At 46.8% G+C, this 14,441-nt stretch overlaps 1 protein-coding gene across 14 annotated transcripts in view; it reads left to right on the top strand.

The window, feature by feature from the left end:
• LOC123998932 (RNA-binding protein Musashi homolog 2) overlaps positions 1-14,441 on the top strand; it is a 403,050-nt gene that overhangs the window by 366,973 nt on the left and 21,636 nt on the right. For 10 of the 14 annotated variants that reach the window (XR_006832366.1, XR_006832365.1, XR_006832364.1 and 7 more), the window contains exon 11: positions 1,548-1,667. Coding sequence is in view for 11 of the 14 variants with exons in the window: in XM_046304183.1 (XP_046160139.1) it covers positions 1,548-1,667 (120 nt within the window). In the remaining 3 variants the exon portion in view is untranslated. The remainder of the gene's footprint in view (positions 1-1,547; positions 1,668-14,441) is intronic. The other 4 variants (XM_046304185.1, XM_046304186.1, XM_046304181.1 and 1 more) reach the window with 1 other exon arrangement.

The raw sequence follows: 14,441 nt of genomic DNA, 5'->3' as shown, positions 1-14,441 counted from the left end.
CTCTCTCTCTCTGTATAAATGGGAAGGCTGTTTGTCTCTCTCTCTGTGTCTCTCCCAGTCTCTGTCTCTGTGTGTGTCTCTCTCTCTCCCTCTCTCTCTCTGTATAAATGGGAAGGCTGTTTGTCTCTCTCTGTGTCTCTCCCTGTCTCTGTCTCTGTCTCTCTCTCTGTATAAATGGGAAGGCTGTTTGTCTCTCTCTGTGTGTCTCTCCCTGTCTATGTCTCTCTATCTGTGTCTCTCTCTCTCTCATTCTCTCTCTGTATAAATGGGAAGGCTGTTTGTCTCTCTCTCTGTGTCTCTCCCTGTCTCTCCCTGTCTCTCTCTCTGTGTCTCTCCCTGTCTATGTGTCTCTCCCTGTCTCTGTCTGTGTCTCTCTCTCTCTCTGTATAAATGGAAAGGCTGTTTGTCTCTCTCTCTGTGTCTCTCTCTCTCATTCTCTATCTCTGTATAAATGGGAAGGCTGTTTGTCTCTCTCTCTGTGTCTCTCTCTCTCTCTCTCATTCTCTATCTCTGTATAAATGGGAAGGCTGTTTGTCTCTGTGTGTCTCTATCTCACTCTTTCTCTCACTCTCTCTGTATAAATGGGAAGGCTGTTTGACTCTCTGTGTGTCTCTCTCTCACTCTGTAGTCCTTCTGTAGCTAGCTGGTAGAGCATGGCGCTTGTAACGCCAGGGTAGTGGGTTCGATCCCCACGGCCACCCATACGTAGAATGTATGCACACATGACTGTAAGTCGCTTTGGATAAAAGCGTCTGCTAAATGGCATATATTATTATTATATTATTATATATTATCTCCCTCTATCTCTCTGTATGATTGGGAAAACTATTTGTCTCTCTCTGTGTCTCTCTCACTCTTTCTCTCCCTCTCTCTATCTCTCTGTATAAATGGGAGGCTGTTTGTCTCTCTCTGTCTCTCTCTCTCTCTCTCTCTCTGTATAAATGGGAGGCTGTTTGTCTCTCTCTGTCTCTCTCTCTCTCTCTCTCTCTGTGTGTATAAATGGGAGGCTGTTTGTCTCTCTGTGTGTCTCTCTCACTCTTTCTCTCCCTCTCTCTCTCTGTATAAATGGGAGGCTGTTTGTCTCTCTCTGTGTCTCTCTCACTCTTTCTCTCCCTCTATCTCTCTGTATAATTGGGAGGCTGTTTGTCTCTCTGTGTGTCTCTCTCACTCTTTCTCTCCCTCTATCTCTCTGTATAAATGGGAGGCTGTTTGTCTCTCTGTGTGTCTCTCTCACTCTTTCTCTCCCTCTCTCTCTCTGTATAAATGGGAGGCTGTTTGTCTCTCTCTGTGTCTCTCTCTCACTCTTTCTCTCCCTCTCTCTCTATATATATAAATGGGAGGCTGTTTGTCTCTCTCTGTGTCTCTCTCTCACTCTTTCTCTCCCTCTCTCTATCTCTGTATTAATGGGAAGGCTGTGTATGTCAGATCCCAGAGCGTGCCGATAGAACACTAGAACACTGTGATGATCTCCTGCTGAGCAGCCTCTGGGTTCAACTAGCTTAGTCTGGGATGACAGTGAGTGACATGTTTCCTCTTTGTGCCCGCAGGTTTCCCGGCGACGGCGTACGGACCGGTGGCGGCAGCGGCGGTGGCAGCAGCGCGTGGCTCAGGTAGGGGGGCCCGAGGAAAAGGTGGCTACATGGCGTATCCGCAGAACACAGGGCCAGGTAAACTCTGCTCTGTCCATGTTCTGTGTGGTTGCTGCTCCCTCCAGCTTCTCCCGCTCCTCTGCTTCTCCTTAGCACACCCATGGAGACATACTTTATGTAGTCCACACACATTGGAGCCCTCAACACTTCTTCTCCAATCCGAACACGGTCTAAGAATGACTCGCCAAAATATTTGGGTGTTTAGGACATAAAGTAGCTCAATCGATTTCGACCAAATTAGAAATGAGTGGCTGAATTAAACTTTTGTGTAGTTCTTCATTGGCGGTGTGATGCGATATGTCTGCCTTAGCCCTCGGTGACTAACACGGCTCCTCCAACCATAAAACTCACTGTACACACACATAGCACTGATTGATTAGCTAACAATGTACACACACACACTTCTCCCTGTTTCTCACTCGTCATTGATTCACCAGTGAGCTACATTAACAGATCTGGCTCTGTCCTTCTCAATAACACTAAGCAATCAATAGCACTGAATAACAACCTTGGTGTTTGAAATTGACAGGCAGCATCCAAGCTCTAGGGAAGACTGTTTTTCTTAATCGGACTCAGGTCATCTGTCTCTGAGTTCTACTGTGCCTCCCATTGGTGGAGCCTCTGCTATATGTGCTCGTGGTCCTGCAGTATGATCATGTGAATGTAAACCTCAAAGTCCTGATGAAAACTGTTTGGAAATATATCCTGACCCATCAATACACTCAGGAGCGTTCACCCACACACACACACACACACACATTCTCTTCAGCGCAGGGAACACAGGAAGCCAATCAGATGTTATTTCTCTCCAATCAGGCATCTTCAAAACAAGCAATCTGCCAGAGAATGAGGAGGTTTGAGATGCATGGGGCCCATCATGTACTGCTGTCAGATTGTAAAACAACTCTGGGTTGTCTGATAGGAAGAGGTGAGGACAGAGGTGTAGTGAGGTAATGACAGGGGATGTATGAGGAGGAGGTGAGGACAGAGGTGTAGTGAGGTAATGACAGGGGATGTATGAGGAGGAGGTGAGGACAGAGGTGTAGTGAGGTAATGACAGGGGATGTATGAGGAGGAGGTGAGGACAGAGGTGTAGTGAGGTAATAACAGGGGATGTATGAGGAGGAGTTGAGGACAGAGGTGTAGTGAGGTAATGACAGGGGATGTATGAGGAGGAGGTGAGGACAGAGGTGTAGTGAGGTAATGACAGGGGATGTATGAGGAGGAGGTGAGGACAGAGGTGTAGTGAGGTAATGACAGGGGATGTATGAGGAGGAGGTGAGGACAGAGGTGTAGTGAGGTAATGACAGGGGATGTATGAGGAGGAGGTGAGGACAGAGGTGTAGTGAGGTAATGACAGGGGATCTATGAGGAGGAGGTGAGGACAGAGGTGTAGTGAGGTAATGACAGGGGATGTATGAGGAGGAGGTGAGGACAGAGGTGTAGTGAGGTAATGACAGGGGATGTATGAGGAGGAGGTGAGGACAGAGGTGTAGTGAGGTAATGACAGGGGATGTATGAGGAGGAGGTGAGGACAGAGGTGTAGTGAGGTAATGACAGGGGATCTATGAGGAGGAGGTGAGGACAGAGGTGTAGTGAGGTAATGACAGAGGATGTATGAGGAGGAGGTGAGGACAGAGGTGTAGTGAGGTAATGACAGGGGATGTATGAGGAGGAGGTGAGGACAGAGGTGTAGTGAGGTAATGACAGAGGATGTATGAGGAGGAGGTGAGGACAGAGGTGTAGTGAGGTAATGACAGGGGATGTATGAGGAGGAGGTGAGGACAGAGGTGTAGTGAGGTAATGACAGAGGATGTATGAGGAGGAGGTGAGGACAGAGGTGTAGTGAGGTAAATGTTGACCTCACAGGTCTGTTGCAGACTAGGTAATGACAGAGGATGTATGAGGAGGAGGTGAGGACAGAGGTGTAGTGAGGTAAATGTTGACCTCACAGGTCTGTTGCAGACTAGGTAATGACAGAGGATGTATGAGGAGGAGGTGAGGACAGAGGTGTAGTGAGGTAAATGTTGACCTCACAGGTCTGTTGCAGACTAGGTAATGACAGGGGATGTATGAGGAGGAGGTGAGGACAGAGGTGTAGTGAGGTAATGACAGGGGATGTATGAGGAGGAGGTGAGGACAGAGGTGTAGTGAGGTAAATGTTGACCTCACAGGTCTGTTGCAGACTAGGTAATGAGCCATAAGGGACTGTCTCAGCTCTGAGGTTCCAGACACCTGCAGCCCCGTAGTTTACTGCACACATTTTACATTTACATTTGAGTCATTTAACAGATGCTCTTATCCAGAGTGACTCACAGGGGCAACTAGGGGTAAGGGCCTTACTCAAGGGCACATTGACAGATTTTTCACCTCGTCAGCTTGGGGATTCGAACCAGCGATCTTTAGGTTACTGGCCCAATGCTCTTAACCACTATGTTTCCTGTTGCACGCACGCACACACACACATACACACACACATACACACACACATATACACACACATATATACACACACACATATATACACACACACATACACACACACACACATACACATATACACACACACACATGGTAGATAAACAGGGTTGGTTGCTGAGGAAGACGCAGCATGTTTAAACATGACCTTCGTCTCAGCTAATCTCCCGCCCGTCTCCTCTCCGAGCTGCAGCGCCGTGCTGTTCCGGGGTGGACGGGTGCATCTCATTACCGCCCCGCCGCGCTCCTATTTACCCATACGCTTAACATCCCACCGAGCAAGCCTTATACCCCTGCCTCTGTCTTCTCTTCGCCACGTGGCTGGCTGCTCACTGGCGTCCCTGCCTGCTCCGCAGAGAGCCAAGGGTAAGTGAAAGACAGTCCCCTATCCCCAACACGGGGCTGTGTCACCCTTTTCTCCTCTCTGGCTCTGACAGCCCACGGCTTAATGACAGCGGACAGATGGACACCGCGCTCACATGGCCTCCCTCTCCGTGACAGGGCAGTGCTGCTGCTGATGGCGGACAGGGTTTTTAACTCCTCCGTGAGGCCCTTTTATTTACTCTCTGACTAACGTAATCCCAAGGACTGGCCTCGCTATCACGCCATAACAATGTAGCCCTGAATGACAAGAGTGTAGTCAGAATGTTACTCCATGCCTCCCTTCCCAGTGTTTGTCCTTCTGTGTGAATGTAATAGATGAGGAGCCTCTATTACGGAGGTCATCTGAGAACATATTAGAGGATGGACGTATCGAATAGGATGGCTGTTTGACAGTCACTGATGAATGAAACGCCCTGGAGAAGTTATTGCTTTGTTGGTTTATTACTGGGATATAATCCATAGAGTTGATCAGTGAGGAGACAAAAGCAGTTGTTATTGATGGATCCTCTGTGGCCCTGTCATTCCTATGAACAGAGTGCTCGATCAGGAAATCTAGGGTCTGGTGCACTCTGACCTGACTTTATTGGGCTCCTGAACAATGGGATCAGCCATTACAGTGAGATGCTCGATCACTGGATCGCTCCTCTGATCCTCCAATAGAAGGAGGTCACTCATTCGGAGTGCTGTCTTTTAGATTGGCTCGTTAGCTCATCATCACTGGGGTCCTTATTGGAGGTGTGCAGGTGTGCTTTTCAACTTGTTGCTTTAGTTTCAAACAGTATTCTATGGGAGATTTCCACAGCCCCATAACTCTGCATTACAGAGAGGGCGACTGTAGCAGATAAACATGCTGCATTACCATACCTTTGAATGCAGAGTGGCAGCATTGTTTCTGTTGCATCAGCCCCATCATGCACCTCTCTCTTAGAACTGAGAAGCTGCGTGAATGTCATGTCAGCCTGGGGTTTAGGCCTTGTTGCCCTTCCCCTCTGATCTCCCCTCCTCCATCGCCTCGGTCCCACTCAACAGAGATATTTCTGCCTGCTCTGTCTCTCCTTCGGGCCCATTCAGCTCCCTCCAGAGGAATGAGCTCTTATTATGTGCATCGGAAATGAGTGGAATGTTTCAGAGTCTCAGATGAGATGGCCGCTTCTTTTCTCAAGGCCTCCGCCTGTAAACCTGCATCGTGCATCGATCGCCATGGAATTTCTGCTGCCGAGCTCATTAGGGCCGAGGATGCTCTTTTGAGCTTTTATCTAATTTTTTTATTTTTTCTTCTTTATGTTTTGCTTACTCTACCTCTTAACTGTTAACTGCTATCTCTCACTCTCTCTTTCTGTCTCTCTCCCTGACTCTCTCCCTGTCTCTCTCTCTGTCTCTCTCCCTGTCTCTCTCCCTGTCTCTCTTTCATTCTCTCTCCCTGACTCTCTTTCTGTCTCTCTCCCTGACTCTCTTTCTGTCTCTCCCTGACTCTCTTTCTGTCTCTCTCCATGTCTCTCTCTCTGTCTCTCGTTCTGTCTCTCTTTCTGCCTCTTTCTCCCTGACTCTCTCCCTGCCCTTCACCCTGTCTCTCGTTCTGTCTCTCTCCCTGTCTCTCTTTCTGTCTCTCTCCCTGTCTCTCCCCCTGCCCCCCCCCTCTCTCTCTACCTTTCCCTGTCAATATTTCTCTCTCTGGCTACCTTTCCCTGTCTCGCTCTCTCTCTCTACCTTTTCCTGTTTTGCTCTCTCTCTCGCACTACTTTTCCCTGTCTCACTCTCTCCCTTTCCCTCTCTCTCTCTCTCTCTTTACCTTTCCCTGTCTCGCTCACCTCTCTCTCTCTCTCTCTCTCTCTCTCTACCTTTCCCTGTCCTCTCTCTCTACCATTCCCTGTTCTTCTCTCTCTCTCTACCTTTCCCTGTCCTTCTCTCTCTACCTTTCGCTGTCCTCTCTCTCTACCATTCCCTGTTCTTCTCTCTCTCTCTACCTTTCCCTGTTCTTCCCTCTCTCTACCTTTCCCTGTTCTTCTCTCTCGCTCTACCTTTCCCTGTCCTGTTCTCTCTCTACCATTCCCTGTTCTTCTCTCTCTACCATTCCCTGTTCTTCTCTCTCTACCTTTCCCTGTTCTTCTCTCTCTCTACCTTTCCCTGTCCTTCTCTCTCTACCTTTCACTGTCCTCTCTCTCTCTACCATTCCCTGTTCTTCTCTCTCTCTACCTTTCCCTGTCCTTCTCGCTCTACCTTTCCCTGTCCTCTCTCTCTACCATTCCCCGTTCTTCCATCTCTCTCTACCTTTCCCTGTCATGTCTCTCTCTCTACCATTCCTTGTCCTTCCCTCTCTCTACCTTTCCCTGTCCTGCTGTCTCTCTCTCTCTCTACCATTCCATGTCCTTCTCTCTACCTTTCCCTGTTCTTCCCTCTCTACCTTTCCCTGTCCTGCTCTCTCTCTACCATTCCCTGTTCTTCTCTCTCTACCTTTCCTTGTCCTGCTCTCTCTCTCTCTCTACCTTTCCCTGTTCTTCTCTCTCTCTCTACCTTTCCATGTTCTTCTCTCTCTCTCTCTCTCTCTCTCTCTCTCTCTCTCTCTCTCTCTCTCTCTACCTTTCCCTGTTCTTCTCTCACTCTCTACCTTTCCCTGTCTTTCTCTCTCTCTGCCTTTCCCTGTCCTTCTCTCTCTCTACCTTTCCGTGTCCTTCTCTCTCTCTGTCTTTCCGTGTCCCCTCTCTCTGCCTTTCCCTGTCCTTCTCTCTCTCTGTCTTTCCCTGTCTTCTCTCTCTCTCTACCTTTCCCTGTTCTTCTCTCTCTCTACCTTTCCCTGTCCTGCACTCTCTCTACCTTTCCCTGTCCTCTCTCTACCTTTCCCTGTCCTCTCTCTCTACCTTTCCGTGTCCTTCTCTATCTCTGTCTTTCCATGTCCTCTCTCTCTGCCTTTCCCTGTCCTTCTCTCTCTCTGTCTTTCCCTGTCTTCTCTCTCTCTCTCTACCTTTCCCTGTTCTTCTCTCTCTCTACCTTTCCCTGTCCTGCTCTCTCTCTACCTTTCCCTGTCCTCTCTCTACCTTTCCCTGTCCTCTCTCTCTACCTTTCCCTGTCCTGCTCTCGCTCTCTCTACCATACCCTGTTCTTCTCTCTCTCTCTACCTTTCCCTGTTCTTCTCTCTCTCTCTCTACCTTTCCCTGTCCTTCTCACTCTCTGCCTTTCCCTGTCCTTCTCTCTCTCTTCCTTTCCCTGTCCTCTCTCTCTACATTTCCCTGTCCTCTCTCTCTTGCTTCCTTTCCCTGTCCTCTCTCTCTACCTTTCCATGTCCTCTCTCTTTACCTTTCCCTATCCTTCTCTCTCTCTACCTTTCCCTGTCCTCTCTCTCTCCTCCTTTCCCTGTCCTCTCTCTCTACCTTTCCCTGTCCTGCTCTCTCTCTCTACCTTTCCCTGTCCTCTCTCTCTACCTTTCCCTGTCCTGCTCTCGCTCTCTCTACCATTCCCTGTTCTTCTCTCTCTCTCTACCTTTCCCTGTCCTCTCTCTCTCTACCATTCCCTGTTCTTCTCTCTCTCTCTACCTTTCCCTGTTCTTCTCTCTCTCTACCTTTCCCTGTCCTTCTCGCTCTCTGCCTTTCCCTGTCCTTCTCTCTCTCTACCTTTCCCTGTCCTTCTCTCTCTCTGCCTTTCCCTGTCCTTCTCGCTCTCTGCCTTTCCCTGTCCTTCTCTCTCTCTACCTTCCCCTGTCCTTCTCTCTCTGCCTTTCCCTATCCTTCTCTCTCTCTACCTTTCCCTGTCCCTCACTCTCTGTCTCTCTCTCTCTCTCTCTCTTCCTTTCCCTGTCCTCTCTCTCTACATTTCCCTGTCCTCTCTCTCTTGCTTCCTTTCCCTGTCCTCTCTCTCTACCTTTCCCTATCCTTCTCTCTTTACCTTTCCCTATCCTTCTCTCTCTCTACCTTTCCCTGTCCTCTCTCTCTCTCCTCCTTTCCCTGTCCTCTCTCTCTACCTTTCCCTGTTATTCTCTCTCTCTACCTTTCCCTGTCCTTCTCTCTCTCTACCTTTCCCTGTCCTCTCTCTCTCTCTACATTTCCCTGTCCTCTCATTCTCTACCTTTCCCTGTCCCTCTCTCTCTCTCTACCTATCCCTGTCCTTCTCTCTCTCTACCTATCCCTGTCCTTCACTCTCTACCTTTCCCTGTCCTTCTCTCTCTCTCTCTACCTTTCCCTGTCCTTCTCTCTCTCTCTACCTTTCCCTGTCCCTCTCTCTCTCTACATTTCCCTGTCCCTCTCTCTCTCTACCTTTCCCTGTCCTTCTCTCTCTCTCTTTACCTTTCCCTGTCCCTCTCACTCTCTCTCTCTCTCTCTACATTTCCCTATCCCTCTCTCTCTCTCTCTCTCTCTATCATTCCCTGTCCTTCTCGCTCTCTCTACCTTTCCCTGTCATTCTCTCACCCCTCTTTTCTCTTCTCTGTCTGCCACACCCTCCTTCCCTTGTGAGTAAGTGGTTGTCAGTAAGACTCAGTGGGAGCGGATCAGTCTCGTCAGCTGAAGAGACTCATTACATGTCTGGTTCTCCTGGCCAACAGTCCCTTGGTACACAATAAGTGCATTGTGCTGAAGGTTAACGTGGCTTTAGTTCCCTCCAATATTATTTCTGGAATAAGCACATCTCTCAGGGCCTTTTCTATGGCCAATCAATGCTGTCTTTAGGCCCCCAGTGACCTGTGAAACACTGAGGAAATGCTTTAATGTGACCTTTCCCACTGCACAGTGCACAGTATAATGCTTTGGTAGTCATATCTCTATGCCTGAAATGGACCCCATACTGTATAATAGTGCTATTAAGCAGCACCTGCTAGTGTAACATGTTGTTTTCAGAGGGAATTAAACAGTGAAATAGGTTTAGGGATGTGTTGTTTTCAACATACACAATTTACACTCTGTAACATTGTTTTTGAAAGAAAGGCACATTTTCCGTCCATTAAAATAACATCAACTTGATCAGAAATACAGTGTAGACATTGTTAATGTTGTAAATGACTATTGCAGCTGGAAACAGCAGATTTTTTATGGAATATCTACATAGGCGTACAGAGGCCCATTATCAGCAACCATCACTCCTGTGTTCCAATGGTACGTTGTGTTAGCTAATCCAAGTTTATAATTTGAAAAGACTAATTGATCATTAGAAAACCCTTTTGCAATTATGTTAGCACAGCTGAAAACTGTTGTCTGATTAAAGAAGCAATAAAACTGGCCTTCTTTAGACTAGTTGAGTATCTGGAGCATCAGCATTTGTGGGGTTGATTACAGGCTCAAAATGGCCAGAAACAAACAACAACTCTTCTGAAACTCGTCAGTCTATTCTTGTTCTGAGAAATTAAGGCTATTCCATGCATAAAATTGCCAAGAAACTGAAGATCTCGTACAACACTGTTTACTACTCCCTTCACATAAACAGCGCAAACTGGCTTTAACCAGAATAGAAAGAGGAGTGGGAGGCCCCGGTGCACAACTGAGCAAGAGGACTAGTACATTAGAGTGTCTAGTTTGAGAAACAGACGCGTCACAAGTCCTCAACTGACATTTTCATTAAATGGTACCCGCAAAACACCAGTCTCAACGTCAACAGTGAAGAGGTGACTCCGGATGCTGGCAGTTTTCAGCTGTGGTAACATAATTGCAAAAGGCTTTTCTAATGATTAATTCGCCTTTTCAAATGATAAACTTGGATTAGCTAACACAATCTGCCATTGGAACACAGGGTGATGGTTGCTGATAATGGGCCTCTGTACGCCTATTTCATATTAAATCTGGTGTTTCCAGCTGCAATAGTCATTTACAACATTAACAATATCTACAATGTATTTCTGATCAATTTGATGTTATTTTAATGGACAGAAAATGTGCTTTTCATTCAAAAACAAGAACATTTCTAAGTGACCCCAAACTTTTGAACGATAGTGTACATCTGTGATGATGTATCATTGACGTAGATACAGTTGAAGTTTACATACACCTTAGCCAAATACATTTAAACTCAGTTTTTCACAATTCCTGACATTTAATCCTAGTTAAAATGTTCTGTCTTAGGTCAGTTAGGATCACCACTTTATTTTAAGAACGTGTAATGTCAGAATAATCGTAGAGAGAATGATTTATTTCAGCTTTTATTTCTTTCACCACATTCCCAGTGGGTCAGAAGTTTACATACACTCAATTAGTATTTGGTAGCATTGCCTTTAAATTATTTAACTTGGGGCAAACTTTTCGGGTAGCATTCCACAAGCTTCCCACAATAAGTTGGGTGAATTTTGGCCCATTCCTCCCACAGAGCTGGTGTAACTGAGTCAGGTTTGTAGGCATCCTTGCTCGCACACCTTTTTCAGTTCTGCCCACAAATGTTCTATAGGATTGAGGTCAGGGCTTTGTGATGACCACTCCAATACCTTTATTGGAAGTATGCTTGGGGTCATTGTTCATTTGGAAGACCCATTTGCGACCAAGCTTTAACTTCCTGACTGATGTCTTGAGATGTTGCTTCAATATATCCACATAATTGTCCTACCTCATGATGCCATCTATTTTGTGAAGTGCACCAGTCCCTCCTGCAGCAAAGTACCCCCACAACATGATGCTGCCACCCCCGTGCTTCATGGTTGGGATTGTGTTCTTCGGCTTGCAAGACTCCTCCTTTCTCCTCCAAACATAATGATGGTCATTATGGCCAAACAGTCATATTTTTGTTTCATCAGACCAGAGGACATTTCTCCAAAAAGTACGATCTTTGTCCCCATGTGCAGTTGCAAACCGTAGTCTGGCTTTCTTCTGGCGGTTTTGGAGCAGTGGCTTCGACCTTGCTGAGCGGCCTTTCAGGTTATGTCGATATAGGACTCGTTTTACTGTGGATATAGATACTTTTGTACCTGTTTCCTCCAGCATCTTCACAAGGTCCTTTGCTGTTGTTCTGGGATTGATTTGCACTTTTCGCCACAAAGTACGTTCATTTCTAGGTGACAGAACACGTCTCCTTCCTGAGTGGTATGACTGCTGCGTGGTCCCATGGTGTATAAACTTGCGTACTATTGTTTGTACAGGTGAAAGTGGTACCTTCAGGTGTTTGGAAATTGCTCCCACAGATGAACCAGACTTGTGGAGGTCTACAATTATTTTTCTGAGGTCTTGGCTGATTTCTTTTGATTTTCCCATGATGTCAAGTAAAGAGGCACTGAGTTTGAAGGTAAGCCTTGAAATACATCCACCATTACTCCACCAATTGACTCAAATTTTGTCAATTAGCCTATCAGAAGCTTCTAAAGCCATGAATTTTCCAAGCTGTTTAAAGGCACAGTAAACTTAGTGTATGTAAACTTCTGAACCACTGGAATTGTGATACAGTGAATTATAAGTCAAATAATCTATAAACAATTGCTGCAAAAAGTACTTGTCATGCACAAAGTAGATGTCCAAAATCCCCAGGAAAACTGTTATCCTATGGTTCTATTCTGCCTTAAAGAGAAACAAGAGGTTCTTATGTAGATGGCTTTTTCAGTATTCTCCTCCACTGAACCCTGGCTGTTTTGTTTTCCACTGATCAACCCACAGCTTGCTTGAAGAGGGAAATAATTTGGCACATTTTGACACATTATCTGAGATCATTATCCATTTCCTCCCAACAAGCTCTGTGATCCTGGGAAGTGCCCCAGAGGAGTCTGGGATTGGCTGCGTTTGCTGGGCTAAATTAATCTAGCTCCCCGGGCCCCACGGGTGCTCAGGTCCGTCCGTTCGCCCCAGATGCTGCTCCGCTTAGCTTAGCTCAGTGACGAGCCCAGAAGAGCATCACATGTCCTGGGTATAGCATGCCAAACCAATCCATGTGACAGTGTTTGCCCCCAGTTTGACTGGGGCCCAGGGAGAAGATGTGACACTTTGGGGATGGCAAGGCGTCCCTGTCCCCTTCTCGCCTGCTCCTGTCCTGTCCCAGTACAGTTGCTCACACAGCTGTGGCTGGCAGATGTTCAGGGGTCACTGGGGAGAAGTCCCTGGTGGTTGATCCATGCTGAGCCTCTCCCAATGGGCTTCAGGCAGGTTTGAGTCATGGCCTCACTCACGTTGGTTTCAGTGGAAGTTGGAGCAACTTATGAATATTCATAGCTATACCTCATAAATCACGAGTCACTCATAAACACTCATTAACACTAACCAAAACCCTTGTCAAAATGTGAATGTTGTGTTGTTAGAAGGACAGTATAGGACCAGAACTGTTCTATTGTTCCATAGGTCTCCTGACTCACACCTGCAGGAGGGAAAGTAGCCCAGTCACACATCACATTGTCACATGGCTGATTAGACGCCTGTCATTCACTATCAGACAACATTAAAAATGGTTCTTTTCCTGTGATGAGGCACTTTTGGAAGCTATCAGTGTTTGAAAAAGGATTGCGAGAGGAAGAAAGAGAGAAAGAATGAAAGCCTAAAGGAGAACAAAGGCCTGGGTATGGGCTAGCAAATGCAGGAATAAATCATCTGTTAAAATTCATTAGCCAAGCCTCTCTGAGCATAAAATGACAAGACATTAAATATGTATTATTTATGAAATGCCGCTGTCTTTGAAAAGAGGGTCTAGTGCTGTTAATTAGTCACCCATTCAGTCAGAAAATACTATTTCAAATGGAAAGTGAAAGCTAGTCTCGGCAGCCCAGAAAGCGGCAGTTTTTTATTTTTAAAATGGCATCTATGGAAATAAAGTAGCTAATTACAGTTACTGTGAAATTCAAAGCTAATTTGGGAAGCCGTATGACAGGTATATTGACGTCCTCTGCGGTGTGATGTGTGCTTATAGCCACCAAGGAATTCAGAGGGGGCAGGTGAGAGGTAGGGATGATTAGGAGCAAACATTGCTCTAGGTGTGTGCGTGTGTGTGTGCCAGTGACAGCGTGTGTGTGTGTGTGCGCACGTCTGTGACGGAGTATGTGTGTATTAATGTGTGTGTGAGTGTTTGTGTGTATTTTGGGGAATTCAGTGTCAGGATAATCACAGACTTGTGCACTCTTAAACACTTCGTCCTCTCTCTAAAGTGGTTGAGGAAATATCCCCTACATTTACCATGAACATGATAGGCTTCTTTGTCTGTTTTCTTGAAAGAGCTGAGTAAAGTAGCAAGTTTCAAGGCAGTGGTGTAGAATCTCTCCTTAGAGGCAGTCATCTGGCAAAGTGGAAATGAGACAGGAGCATATATCTACTTGAAGAAAGCCACCCTCGTGATGGCAGTATGCTATGAGAGATGCAGCGTCTCCAACCCTGGGCAGTAAGTTCTGAGCTGGCCGACGAGAGCTGCCCACTCCCGCCCCAGCAGCCCCTGGCCAGTGGGAAAGAGGGAGGGAGAGAGGGAGAAGAGAGGGATAATTATCAGTATAAATGGAGCTCGGCGAACGATTCGCACTGCTGGGCCGCCTGATCTGGTCGCCAAGGCAACCCCAACCTGCTAATTTGTTTTGTAGATGAGTAATTACATCCAATTAGACCAGTGTGGGGAGAAGAAGAAAGTCCAAAGAAGGGGCCATTGTTCCAGTTAGATGGTGTGAATATTAATAATGGGATGGTCTCAGGCTCATAACAGATATGATCGGTGATGCTGCTGCAGCTGTGGGGGCCTAATGCCCAGCCTACCTGAGACATCACTCTACCGAGGTGATGATCTATCGATGCGTGTGTGCGTGTCCCCTCCACTGACCCCATGTCCATTTTAAACACCTCAGTATAGGGTTCTAGGTAGTGGGTATAGGGTTCTAGGTATCCCTGAGGTCGTGCACAGGTGTCTGAGCATCCACCTTTACCTAACCATGAAAGAACAAGGGAAGACGTATTACACTGGAGCACAAAGTGTCCTCCTCAGTTGAATAGTCACGTACTGTTATTGTAGAAGACTTTCAGTGCTGTGACTGTCTGTAAAGCATTGTTTTATGGCACTGTTTCTGTCCTCAGT

This window comes from Oncorhynchus gorbuscha, linkage group LG16, assembly GCF_021184085.1.
Source record: "Oncorhynchus gorbuscha isolate QuinsamMale2020 ecotype Even-year linkage group LG16, OgorEven_v1.0, whole genome shotgun sequence".
Lineage (NCBI taxonomy): Eukaryota > Metazoa > Chordata > Actinopteri > Salmoniformes > Salmonidae > Oncorhynchus > Oncorhynchus gorbuscha.
Note: the sequence above shows the minus strand (reverse complement) of the source record. Positions and strands in the feature narration are given on the sequence as shown.